Source organism: Hydra viridissima, unplaced genomic scaffold (assembly GCF_058129835.1).
Source record: "Hydra viridissima isolate aposymbiotic clone 2 unplaced genomic scaffold, HvirCarnegie_v1 scaffold_12, whole genome shotgun sequence".
Taxonomy (NCBI): Eukaryota; Metazoa; Cnidaria; class Hydrozoa; order Anthoathecata; family Hydridae; genus Hydra; species Hydra viridissima.
This window is the reverse complement of record NW_028324311.1, coordinates 2,110,842-2,125,406: the sequence shown is the minus strand read 5'-3', so window position 1 is coordinate 2,125,406 and position 14,565 is coordinate 2,110,842. Positions and strand designations below refer to the sequence as shown.

Below are 14,565 nucleotides of genomic sequence, written 5' to 3'. Positions count from 1 at the left end.
AAGCCAACCGAGCCACGGAACTAAGTATGAATTTACTTGATATGTTTGAAACGTATGATTCGCACTTCGGATGCTACTGTCTGGATACAACGAACGAAAGTGATTGCTGAAGTTCAGAATCTAAAGCTTGAACTACTTTTTCCGATTCTTCTTAGAAAAGCTGCCCATTCATTGTACGACGTTTTAACCGCGAAAGATAACGGATGCGATTGAAGTCGAGAGCGTGTTATTAGCAGTATATTCTGTAGATGCCTACTAAGGGTCTGCGTTTGCTACGTTTTTTATTTCGAACGATCTCGATCGTATTTTTCATTTTCAAACGATTTCGATCGCGAACGAGCTTTAACGGATTTTTAACAAACTTTTTAAAAACTGAACTAACTTAATCGAACTGAACAAACTTTATATTTATTTATATTTATTTTGAACTTTATATTTATTTATATTTATTTTGAACTTTATTTAACTTTTTACTTTATTTTTTTTTTTGATTTTTTATTTTAATGTTTCAAATGAAATTTACTTATTTTCAGTGAAATTAGTCTTCATAAATTTAAATTAGAAAAAAAAACCTGGGTTTCACTTTGAAGATTTAATTCTGTAAAAAGTTTTAAGTTTCTCATAAGAATTTATTTGAATGGTAGCGACGTGAAATGTTCTGGAACTCGATCAAGACCAGTTGGTCTAACTGACTCGGCTCTACGCCGAACTTCAACTTTTGAAATGCTCGTTCGCTAAAACTCGAACTATAACAAACTTAACAATTTTTTGATCATATGATTTGAATGATGATCACAGAACAAAACTTAACGGACGCATTTTATACGATTTTATCGTAATTGCTCGTTTGATATTCTTGTTAAATTTGTGGTTGTTTTGAAGCAAACTCATACCCTTTATGCCCACACAGCTTATGAGCTGTTTGCAAAGCGTAAATTAAGTGACGGAGAGAAAGCTGACATATTTTTGACTGATTTAAGACGATTAGCCTATCTTGCTAAATTGTAAGAAGAATTTGAAGAATTGTTGCGTTTGACGTTTGTCGTAGGTTTGCCAAAAGCTTTATCATCGAGGCTTTGTCCCATGATGAACCCGATTGATATGTTACCCAAAGTAAGAGCTGCTTTGAACCATGTGGATGTGATTGACAGTGATGATGTTGACGCTGTATTTAGACACCATTCAACAAAAACTACTTTAATGTGCTACAACTGCTAAGGCTTGAACCACATTGCAAAGAACTCTTCGCTTGCAACCAGTAGTGTCCGAAGGTTTTTAGATCTTTTTAATGTGGTGAAGAAATGTTGGAAGCTGAAGGAAAAGGAGTGCTGGAGTGAGGAATCTGCGTTACCTCTCTCCTGGGCAACAATGGAGTCAGCGCGTTATCTGCTATTAATTTAAAAGTTGATGGCATGGTAGCAACTGCTATGGTAGACACGGGATGTTCAAAGACAATTTCAAATCAACGATTTTGAATAAGGAAAAAGTCAACAAAATTGAAATTAAAAAGAAAGATCATAAAGCAGTTTTTGATGGTGTTGAATATTAGGTCAAATGGAAATGGAGAGATGGAGATGGCGGCCTCCACCAGATTGTATAAAAAACTACGCAGTATGGGATACCAGCATGCGCTAAACCAGACTATGAAAACGAATTGCAAGATTGGATTGATCAAAAATGGTTATTAGAGTATAACGAAAATGAAATGTGGCCGCCCAAAGAGCAAATTCCCTTAATGGCTGCCCTTCAAAGAAACAAAGACAACAAAATCCGACCTGTTCTGGGCAAGACAGAAGCTTAATATTTTATTGTGTGTCGAAAAGCTTTGAGAATGGAGAAGAATGGATAACAAACTAGCGATTATTGATTTGAGCAAGTCTAATCTCTAATTAAAAACTGATAAATCTCTTTGGCCAATCCAAACCGTGGTAATTTAAAACAAAATTTATGATACGACTTGGTTTCGGATTAAATGTTATGCCGATGATCATGAAATCTGTTGTGAGTGCCATTATTGATCAAGACGAAGTGGTAAACAGTGGAACGTCCGCTTATGCAGATAACATTTTAGTCGACGAAAGAATGGCGAGTCTTGATTATGTCAAAAGACTTTTTTTAAAATATGGTTTAGAGAACAAAGAAGGTGAACAGGTTGGTAATGATGGGGTTCGTGGGTTAAGATTGTATGTGCGCAAAGTTGGTTAAAAACTGATGTGGTCCAGAGGAAATCGAGTTATGCTATTTCGCAAAAGTTAATTTGAAAAGTGGTGTTTTCAATTTGTGGATAGTTGGTCGGAAACTTACCAGTGTATGGTTGGCTATGAATGATAATCTCTAGATTATCTCTAGCCTTTTAAAGAGGAAAGTCGTCAATTTGATGAAGGGTTTGGGACCTTCAGGTTCGTGATGAGAATATGAAGTGCATACTTCAAGAAGGAAAAACTCCATTTCCGATATGCATCAAAGAACTGGGCACTTTGGAGTCAATCGAACGTTAAGCTTTGCTTGTAAGACAATTTCGACTGCTACTGAAAAATACGCTTGAAGCGTGATTGAAAATTGCGAACTATGTAAGTCAGTAGATCCAGCACCAATACGGTGGGTAAAAGGGAAATTGGATGTTGAAGAAAACTGGGAGAGATTGGACATGAGTATCATGCAATATGGTACTGAAAAACTTCTGAGTCTAATTGATTGCGGACCTTAAAAAGTACGCGTTGGGACGACAACTATCAAGCTCATACAGAAGTGTTGCTATAGTTCCAATACTCCATCTTACATTTTGTGAACGAGGAGCACCGTCTGAGTTATTGACGGACAATGAGCCGACGTTTAAAACTAAAGAGAAAAGGAGTTCCCTTAATTTTAGGGGAATGTATATTAAATTTCGAGCAGCTTATCCTGAAGGAAATGGAATTGTGAAAAGAAACCAACGTAAGAGAATGGCAGAACAACCGAAAATGTCAATACATGAAGCTGTAAGTTGGTGCAATGTTTTAACCAAAAAAAAGGTGTAAGCTTGATGGACAAAATATACAACTATCCAATCGGTGTTAAAGGATTGAGAAAAGAAAACCATTCGGAAAAAAATGGTAGAGGAGAAAGATTTCAATTTGGCGATAAAGTCTGGCTGAAACCATCGAATGTGATGAACCATATCCCAAGAAATTGACGTGGCTTTGCAACGGAATGCTTGGAAACGGTGAATACTTTCAAAATACCTCGATTGCTATTAGTATGATTCATAAGGAATCAAGGAGGATTGTAATTCCGTCGCAGAAATTGCAAGAATGTTTAATGACGTTACGGAACTAATAATTTTAATAGTTTTTTATCAGTAAAAACTAAAAAAATTGTAAACATGTGTTAGTGGTTTATGAAAACTTTTGAGGGATATTTTTGGAAAAGTATAAGGTAAAAATGAACGAGAAAATTTATAAAAATAGGTTTTTGTTTAGAAAGAAGATTTTGATTTATCGATGTGTTTGTTGCCAAAAAACTGCAGCAGACAATCTTTTTAAAATAATTTCCGTATCTACCAACTTAGTATCCAGCATTTACATGATGGTTATGTATTTAATCAGAAGTTTCATATTTCAAAACAAGTATAAGAGGGTGTGAAACGAAATAGGTTTCTGCTTTTTGTCAGTTATGAAACAACAAAGCAATTCCTGAAAATTGTCATCAAACTTCTTTAAACGTCATCAATATTTGTTGGAACATTCGTTTAGTATAATTACAGTAAATTAGAGTAATTAATACAGTAAATTTAGTCGTTATTTTTAGTACACAAATTAAATACAAGAATTTAGTAAATTCGTATAGTACATCCGTTAAATCTAAGTCTAAGCAAGTGCACATTTACATGCGTAGCTTTGCATGCATCCATTTTAACTTATAGTCTAAAGTTTAGATTACTTTGAGATTTATACACAAAAGAAATTAAAGCGGTTCTAACCACTGGCTATCAATATTTCTGGAAAACCTCATTCTGGAGATAAACATTTTCTTGTTCATAAGTAAATTCATAAAAACTGAACCTTCTCCTTAAGAAGTGATAACAAAATTTAGCTTTAAGTCAATATTTGAACTATAGTTAAATTTCCGTCATTTGATAAAGTGGAAAAACAAATATGTAGAAGAAATATTTTTTGACGAATTTGGAAAAAATCATTAAAAAAAAAATTAAAAGGAATATCCAGCATCCAGCATTCTTCACTGCCATTTATTTAAATATCTGGACATTTTGCCAATAGGATTACTTACTGTCAAGGTGTCAACCATTGGAACGGTTTACCTTCGGCATACTAAATTTTGTCATCAATTTACAAAATATTAATCTTGAAAAAATTGGATTGCAATCTTTTAAACTTTTTTGTTTTACAAATGTTTTTAAGCATTTTATAAAAACAATTTTTTTCTTAATTGTTTTTGACCATAGATATAAATCTATTGTAAATACCAGGGAGTCCACTAAGGATGTGACTCAGGGAAAATTTGTCACCTCTGTTTATGGTCTAAAATGTATTTCCTAAAACTTACACTTTAATTATGATAAAGTTATGTAAATATTTGAAAATTATCGCATATTTTCAAAAGGAAATAACAAGGCTATTGTAACCTTTTCCACTTCATGTTCTCTCTCTCTCTGACACACACACACACACACGCACACACACACACACACACACGCACACGCACACACGCACACACGCATACACACATACACATACACACATACACACACACACACACACACACACACTCCATCTTAAAATGTGGGACGATCGTAAAGTAGACCTCCTCCCTTCCCAACTTATCTCATGGCAAAAATGCTCGCTGATAAATGCTCGCTGCTGCTGAGAAATTATGATCATTACACATTTAAGGGTTTTAAATCTTTTATTTGATCTCTGACGAATTTTTATGTTTACTTTATTCTTATAAAAAGCAATAAAAGAAAAAAAGTGAAAATTAATTACGATTCTCTTTTAATGCAAAATTTTAAAGGGTATAAAAAGAATTGTTAATATTTGTTTTCATGAACTAAATTTCGACGTCGTAATTGTTTCAATATGGTGAAAACTTTTAGAACGTGATTTTAAATTCAAAGTTTTTATAACAATCTTAAACTTTAATGTTCACAATAAATGTTAATTTGTTTAACAAGCTTATCAAACCCTATAGACGATAAATTTAGATTCTGAGGTCACAACGCAGATTCTATTATCAAAGAGCTCAATTTTCCACTTATGCAATCCTCAATTTTAATCGACTTTCCAGGGGTAAAAGCGGTGTCTTTGCCAAAACAGGTTATAATTTTTATCCAGAAATTATTAAGTTTATAACATTATTTTCCTTTTCTAAATACATGCGTTGACTAAAGTTGCGATGTTTTGAATACCGATGTTACCATCGTAACTCAAAACTTTTTCAAATGGTTTTAAAATTTTTTATTTTGTTAGATTCTCCGTGAAATATCAATGACAACAACAAAAAAATATCTTTCATAATATTACACAAACCTAATTAACGAATATATAACTTGCTAAACATGAGGAGTGTTTATGCATAGAAGTTAATTCTTGCTCTTTGCGCGATGTCCTTTTAACATTTATATTAGGCATTTGGTTTAGCAAAAAATATATATAACTTACTGATCATGAGGAGTGTTTATGAATAGATATTAATGAATGTTCCAGAATGTTCCAGAATGTTCCAGAATGTTTTAGAAGATTCTATAATATTCTATAATGTTCTAGAATATTTTAGAATGTTCTAGGGTATTCAGGCATGTTCTAGAGTGTACAAAAGCTTTTGTTTACTAATAAATCGGATTTATTTATTTATTTTTATTATTATAGTGGTATAAGTTTTTTAGGAGTTTGATTTTCATATGGAGTTTCATTTTTTTTGTTTTAAAGCCGTGATTTTTTAAAATAAGTAAATCTCTTAAGCGCTTTTTTTGGGAGGGGGGGGGGGGAGGGTTGTTAATTCTATTTTAACAAAAACATGAAATGAGTTAAGGTTCTTAAACTTTTATAGAAAGTGGTCGCAGCAAGTGGTGAATCCCCTTTATGATCAATATTTTACATATTAAAAAGATCAGTTTTAACACATTGAAAGTTGTCATTATATTCTAACCTCAAGTTTCTAAACTGATCCATTAGAGTGATCTTTTTTAGAGTATTGTCAAATGAGTGGTGGCAGGTTTCCAGTTGGATTACGTGAAGTAACTACTTCTGAGGAAATTTTCCAAATGAGATCATTATTAAAAGAGAACTTTGACTAAAAAAAACTTATTTTTTTGATGGATTTAACTTTTTTAACTGCAAAATTGTATTAAATGAGTTCATTAATTCATGCAAATTTAAATGTGTAATTATTAATAAAAGAATTTTAGAGTTTACGGCAAATCCTCAGCTTTATTCTACTTCTTGTGTAAGTTCACTGATTATGCCAGTGACTTGTTGCGTAAGGTTTATATAAAGCTCGCTTACATAAAGCAAAATAAGTGAAAGTAAATAGACGTTCCAACATGCAATAGGTCTGTAAGTACCTTTTACATTGTATTACCGTGCAGGTATAACTGATGAATGTTTGCTATCTATTTCTCATAATCTATGTCTCAGCTAAGGTATAGATTATGCATGTGAGCTAGGCAGTGCTGTATGGATTGTTCTAAATCTTGAATTTCTATTGTTTTTTAAATATTTTATACTAGCTATGTAGATAGCATACTTCATTATAAATTGAGTAATCAAATTAACTTTGTTTGGCATATAATTAAATTTGAAGCTTTCTGTATATAATCCTTTTTTAAGATAGCTGTCATTGTTTACTATATATAGTATTAAAGATAAATGTATAGCTTATCTAATTTAGAAAAAAGCTCTCTATGAATAGTTCACCTGTAACAGTGGTGTACTACTTCAAAAATTGATTGTGTAATGTTAAAATCAGTTTTTTATCAGAACACATACATTCATACATACATACATACATACATACATACATACATACATACACACACACACACACACACACACACACACACACACACACACACACACACACACACACACACACACACACACACACACACACACATATACACACACATACATACATACATACATACATACATACATACATACATACATACATACATACATACATACATACATACATACATACATACATACATACATACATACATACATACATACATACATACATACATACATACATACATACATACATACATACATACATACATACATACATACATACATACATACATACATACATACATACATACATACATACATACATACATACATACATACATACATACATACATACATGGGTGTGTGTGCATGTGTGTATCTGTGTCTGTGTGATTTTGAACCACATAGCATTTCATCATTACATTTGTTTCTAGTCTCTTTTTGTTTTAAGCTTAAGAAATTTTTGTTTAGAGGAGAACTGAGAAAATTTTTTTTCAGTTTCATGTGTGAATCCAAAATATAAGTTATAAACATGGATGATGTGCAAACTTCATTAAAACATGAGAGTGCATTAGTTCAAAGCCAGGCATCTATACCAGCATTTTTGCTGAAGTTATGGAGAATTGTGGAGGACCCACAATTTGACCACATGATTTCATGGCACCAGGTTTAATTTAAACTTCTATTTTTTTTTTTTTTCTCAAACTTCTGCTAATTTTTGTAAAGGTTTTTGAACAGACATTAATATGGGTTAGTAAAAAGAAATCACAAGTTTAAATATACTCATAATTTACTAAAAAGATAACTGGTTTCTAAATTCTTCCAATTTCAAACAAATTTTTGATATCCTTGAAAAAATTTTTTGTAGGATGGTAAAACATTCCGAGTCCATGATCAAGCTGAATTTGCTAAGGAAATTCTTCCTAAATACTATAAGCACAATAACTTTTCAAGTTTTGTTCGACAAGTCAATATGTGTAAATTTTTTTTATAATTAACTTATTCTTTCATTTTTCTTTTTTTACTTCTTTTTTTTTTTCAATTTATCATTCTTTAGACTAATTAAACATGAATATTGTTGTTGTTGTTTTTTATGTCATCAGATGGATTTCGCAAAATAGTTGATCCAAAAACAGGAGGGTTAAAGAATGAGAAAGATCAATGGGAGTTCTTTCATCCACACTTTAGTAAAGCAACACCTGATGACTTAGCTAAAATAAAGAGAAAGGTATTTTTATTCTTATTCAGAAATCAAAAAATTTTTATCTGCTTTGATCTTTTGAATTAGTTTCTAAAGTATATCAGTTCACAATAGTTAATTACAGTCCTCATTTTAGTGAATTAGATTATCTCTTTTTTTCTGCAGCACTTTCGTCTAAAAAAAAAATAAAACACCAATTTTAATTCACTCTCTAATTTTTGTTTTGGATTTTTTATGATTGCTGCTTTGCATGATAATTTTAAAAATCTTTTAAAACTGTAAGTCTTTCTAATTGTAAAAATTGTGTTGCTAAAAATTCTATAATACTAAAAAAAGAGCAAACATGAGTATGTTTTAATTTGGTGTAAACTTTTCATTTCGTTTTTTTTCTTGCAGGTCCATATAAAAGATGAACCAAAAACAATGACAACATTTATTGAAGATATTGAACGCCTAAAACTGCAAAATGACTTGGTTGAAGAAAAGTTTAATATTGTAAAGACGTCAGTAATATATTTAATAAACTATTTTTCAATTTGTATACATATATATGATTGTATGTGTATATATGATTTGCAATTTTTCATTTTAAATTTATCTTGAATATAAAAGTAAAGTGGTTTAAAGTCAAATGCTTGAAGTAGTTGCTTTTATACTGTAATATTCAAAAAACATTGAAAATTGCTAATAAGCAAGTTCATTGAATGCATAATTTTAGAAATATGCTGAAAGGTTTGCTATTACTAAATTATTACTAAATAATACTAAATTCTTACTAAATGCTTTTTTACTGCTTGTTTTTTTTAGAGTAGATTCCCATCTTTGGATTTTTTTCTTCCTATTTGAGTTTGAGAAATAAATAAGAAATGTCCTCCTTAAAAATACTTTTCTCATGTAAGTTTCTTTGTTACACATAGAGAGAACAGTCTGCTGTGGAGAGAGATATCTGATTTGCGTGAAAGACACAAAAGTCAACAAGCAATTATTAATAAGGTAAAATTTTGTGGTTCTTAAAGGTTTCACTTTCAAATGTCGCTCTTCCCTTGATGATAGCCATATCAGGTCATTTTGACAACTAAGTTCTTCATGCATAGTTGAAACAGTAGAATAGTTTAATAGTTCTGATATTATAAGGCTATGCTTTTTTCCTTTTTTTTTTCTTTTTTTTCTTCAATGCTGTTGTTGAATTAAAGTTGATGTTAAAAGGTTAATGATCATTTTTATTATTTCTAACTTCACAATTACACAATGTTAAAATTAAAAATATGTTTTAAGTAATGTTTTTAGCCTGCTCTAATAACAGCTTCCCATTTGCTTGGGAGACAATTAATTCCACTCATTACAACATACAGTAAACTCCTGGTTATTTGGGAACCTTCTAAGGGAATAAGAATTTACTTTGAATAACTGACGTTTTGAATAACTGAGTTTGTATGTTTTTTAAGAAAAATTCTCGGGGAAGGAAAATTGCTTCAAATAAGTTGGAAATTCAAATAAGTGCCTGTTCGAATAAGTGGGAAATTCAAATAAGTGCCTGTTCGAATAAGTGGGAAATTCAAATAAGTGCCAGTTCGAATTAGTGGGAAATTCAAATAAGTGCCAGTTCAAATAACTGGGAGTTATTTGAATTTGCTGTAATAACATTCAACAAGTTTCAATGATTTATTAAGAAAAGTAAGTTTTTAGCATTTACACAAATACATTGCTTTTTTTAGTTAATACAGTTTTTTGTGAACTTGGTCGTGGGAAGTGGAAGTCAAAAACTTGTAAAAAAGAGGTAAATTTTTTATTAGGATGCCTTATTGTTGCCCATGTGTGTGTTCATCCATAATTTTTTTTTTTTTTTTTTTGAAGGCGTTCATTTGATTTTCTTGAGTCCTCCTCTTCAGCAAAAGTTCCAAAATCTCAAGTGCTGCAGCCATATAATCCTCAAAATGCAGCATTTCAGCAGTTATTTCAAGATGTGGAATCATTTGAGCAATCATCTCTTGAAGATACTGCTCCGTACACCGTAACTACTGTAATGATATCTATAGTTTTAAGTTGCTTGTTTGTTTTATGAACTTTTACATTTTCTCTATAATTTTACTAAGCAAAGAACATAACAAAGTTAAGATAAATAAAAAAACATCATTTACTGGTCTTAACTCAGTTTTACTTTTTTAAATATAACTTTTTAAAATACTTTTAAATACTTGTAATGAGCCTGTACTTTGCGTAACAATAGTACAATAACAATAAATTTAGCCATTTCACTAAACTAAATTTCTTTATGTTAGTTTGCTCCATTTTTAACATGACAAATGAATAGTATTAGCTATTACTTGTAGCATAAAACTACATGTTTATATTTTATTCTGCAGTCTTCTCAAAAAGTTCTTTTCCATCAGCTAATCATCAGTCGGAATAGTTGCGAGATATTTTTTTTTTAGGAATTTAAAAAATTTGGAAAATGCTTCCAAAGAAGCGCATTATTTAAATTCAAGATGCCGAAATTTTAAACCTTGTTAGATTATAAAGAAACTTGTATCAAGGAACTAAAATGTTTTTTTAGTAAAGTAGTAAAAGTATGTAGTTTTATTGATGGTTTATTATTATTACTAATATTATTTTTTATTTTTTTTAGCCACCAGAGGAAGATGATCAACTATTAAAAATAGTTTCAGGTTTTAATTTGGTTTTAGTTTCAAAAAAGAAGCTTTTTTAAATCTGTTGTATTGTAAATGTAATCATAAGCCTATCTTTGTTAAATCCTTAAGTAGAAATTTTCTGGTCTGCAAATCTTTAGGTGCAAGTCCAGCACAAGTTTATATGCAGCCAGTTACTTCTGATTCAGTCAGTAACAAAGTATCCTTAATTCAAGAATCAAGCAAGCCAATTTCATCGACTGTTAATATTCTTATGCCTTCTTCCTCTTCCAAAAGTGTAAATTGCTCAAAGCCTAAAACTTTAAGTATAAATCAAGTTTTATCAGGTTCATGCGTGGCACCAAAATCAATAAAAATAGTACCAACTGCAAAACAAAAGCCGACTTTAAAACCAAAGAAAATTTCGGCTAAAAAACCAAAACTTGAAGAATTGGTAAAACAATCATCAACTGCCTTACAAACTTTCCCTGATTCTTCAGACATTAAAACTGAAGACTGCTTGGATTTATCATATTTGGAAAGCATTAATCCTGATGCTGTAGCAGTTGACACCTTTTCTAATATTTCACAGGTAGCACCTATGATTACAACACCTGTCATTGATGTTGAAAATGAACCAATATACACAAACCATCCAACCTCGCTTGTAAAGAGGCTGACAAGTATTACTGATCGGTAAGCTTTTTCTCCTTGAAATTTGAATTTTTAAAAATTTAATTGTGTTGCTTTCATTCATTTACTACTTAACATCCTTCTTTGAGTATATAACGTTTTTACATATATAAAGTTTTGTGTTGAACAAAAGGTTTACATACTTAAAATTGCTACTAAAATATTTACTTGCTCAATATTGTTTACTGCAGTTCATGTTTTTTGAATGAGAACATTTTTTTAAAATTATCTTTCCTCTTTTTAAGTGATTCTATCACACAAGATGTCGACCAAATATCAAAAAGTCTGGATATCTTACAAAGCATGCTTGATACAAACCAGTTGAACTTGGATTTAAGAAATTTACAAAATGTAAAATTTTAAAAGTTTTTCAGTTTCAGAAAGTTTTCCTGTCATTTTAGATAAGCATTTTAAAAAACAGGTTTATAGAAATGAAACGAGATAAAAAAAAAAATAAGTTCATAGAAATGAAACGAGATGAAAATGAAAAGTCTTCCTTTTGTTGTTTTTATTTATTGATAATAACTTTGGCAATCTTTTTAGGCATACAATCGATTGCCCACTCAAGTTTCACTTTTGGTAAGCAGCTATTAAATAAAATGTATATGATAAGTTCGCTTGTAGCTTAAATTATAGCTTGCCTAAGGTTAAAGTTGCTTCTAATATTGAAATATTGAGAAATAATTCCTTTATATAATTTGATAATAATACCATGATGTTTTACTAATCGTTTTCAATTTTGATGGTGTTATTATTATTAACTTTCTTTCCTAGGATCTCATCCGGATGAATCAGCGTCAAAGTGAAAAAGAAGAACCATTAGAAGAGGAACATGATAAACAGATTTTAGAAGATCAAGGTATATTTTGTTATTTTATGATATAGTTTTTATTTAATGATATAGTTCGCTTTAAATATTATTGTCTTTAATTTTACAAATCTTTTTGTCTGCAGGTCAGCTTTTACCTTACACCGTGCCATTCTCACCAAGTCAGTTAATCGACGAAGATTATAGCGCAGACACTTCCATTCAAGAAGATATCCAATCTAACCTCCTTGACGATGATTGCGGTTTTTGATTTTTTCGAACATTAATTATGATATAATCCAAATGGTTAAATCTAAGAAGGAAGGAATTCAGCATAATCATGAAATATCTTTTGGTCCTGATATGCTCTTCACTAGCTTACTACTTTAATTGCACACACGTTATGTAGATATAGTATGTGCATATGTAATGTTAGTGGTGTGTACATATATACTGCTGCATATTGCAGTCTTTTTTTAATAATAAAACAGCCACTTATTCGACAAGAAATATTTCTTGAATTATAATGCTGTGCTTACTATGTACTGATAAAATCTTGATTATGTTATTGTTTGGGTTTATACCTGCCCTGAATTTTTAAATATTCGTTTCCATTTTTCTTTTTAACCATTTTTATTGGAAATTTCAAATTTTCCTTTTTATAATTAGAATTTTTAAAACTGTTGTTTTTTATTTTAATTCGCTAATTTATGCGAATGTGTTGATGCGTTTAGTTTTCACCAGGGAGAGGCTTTTTGTCCTAAAATCAGATATTTACTAGTTAATCTAGTTAGAGATGCAAATGGTTGGATATAATAAGAAAATTTTTGTCGTTTGCTATACAAATTCCAGTAAACTTATCGAGTCGCCTTTTTAACTATAATCGCTTTCGTTCAACCGCTCATTCTTAAACTAAATTGATTGAGTATATATCCCAACACGTTCGATTTTATTATATTTTAAAATCACTGAAAGTTCAAAATGTTCGCCTGTGAAATGTTTGAGCGCCTCTTACTTTTTTTAATGGCTTTTTCTTTTTTCTCTTCAATAGTTTTTATTCTCTTTTTGAGTTTGCTCTTGTAAAAATTGCAAAAAAGAAACAAACTTTACCTGTTAATACGAAAATAAAAAAGAATTCTTTGGGGAATTGATTCCGGGGTCATGTCTCCCCATCTCGACAAGTTAAAATTTGCAAAAATTAACCAATCCACTAAGAAGTCGTTTTGAGAAATTACGGAATATGCAAAGTTATTCCATTATATTGATTTAAAAGATGTCATCTCATTTAGTTATAAATCAAAAAAAAAAATAGTGTAATTTTACGGGGCATCGTAGTTTGGGTGATGTAAAAACTGTGCAATTGACTCAGAAGAGTTTATCAATATTACCATATATTTATATTGTAAACGCTTTTTTCATTTGAAGTTTTATTGTTAGAGAAAGTTAGGTATTTTGTAATGTTTTGCGAATAAATAGCTAAACCATAGCTATTGTAAAAAAAAATGTTTTTTTCTTGTCAGTTTAGGCTTTAAAAGGTTTAGATATCTGGTTGTTTAAAGAAACAAAGAATTGCCACAGTGGATAAAAAGATGAAGAGTTTTAAAATTTTCACACGGAGATCTTTGGAATTGTAAATTACTGAAGGCGCAGATTAAAGAAAAGTGCAGAAAAAGTCTTTCATTTTTACTAAAGTGACGTAACCTCAAACTACTTTCACAAACAAATGTTTATATAACTAGCAATCGTATTTTTTAGCGAACTAACAAATAGGCTTGCTTTACTAACGCCAATTTTCTAATACCGTAATAGCGAATAGAAATTGCTGCGGAGGAAACACGTTCAATGGCGTTTTATGCAAAGAAATTACTTCTGTGGTCTAAGCGTCTGCGTATCGTTATCGGTATGAAACGATAACGATATCAAACGATATGAGTTTGTCTATGAAACGATAACTTATCGTTTGAAACCATAACTGACTGGAAATTTATCGGTTTAAATGATAATATTGGTTATTTGGCTACCTAGAGCACAATGGTTTCATGTCAAGGGAACTACTTCATCTACTATATTGCTGTAGACTTCCAGTTTACGAATATTATAGAATTTTCCATTTTTATGTTTAACAACAGAAATATATACAGTTAAAGATAAATAACTTATACATAAAATAAATATAAATACATAAAGAAAAAAATAATTTGTCACAGTTTTAAAGAATTTAGCAAA

At 30.5% G+C, this 14,565-nt stretch overlaps 1 protein-coding gene across 2 annotated transcripts; it reads left to right on the top strand.

Annotated features, from left to right (window-relative positions):
• The first annotated feature begins 6,434 nt into the window (after positions 1-6,434).
• LOC145194330 (uncharacterized) lies at positions 6,435-13,019 on the top strand. Of its 2 annotated transcripts, none has more exons than XM_090068477.1 (14): positions 6,435-6,547; positions 7,482-7,677; positions 7,879-7,987; positions 8,114-8,238; positions 8,608-8,714; positions 9,129-9,204; positions 9,927-9,988; positions 10,066-10,231; positions 10,838-10,877; positions 11,000-11,534; positions 11,777-11,882; positions 12,075-12,110; positions 12,306-12,390; positions 12,486-13,019. In XM_090068477.1, the coding sequence occupies exons 2-14, from the start codon at positions 7,543-7,545 to the stop codon at positions 12,608-12,610; spliced, it is 1,707 nt and encodes a 568-aa protein (XP_089924603.1). In that variant the 5' UTR covers positions 6,435-6,547; positions 7,482-7,542; the 3' UTR covers positions 12,611-13,019. The 2 variants fall into 2 exon arrangements, with proteins under 2 accessions (XP_089924603.1, XP_089924602.1); XM_090068476.1 differs by having other exon boundaries at positions 6,440-6,551.
• Positions 13,020-14,565: the final 1,546 nt, after the last annotated feature.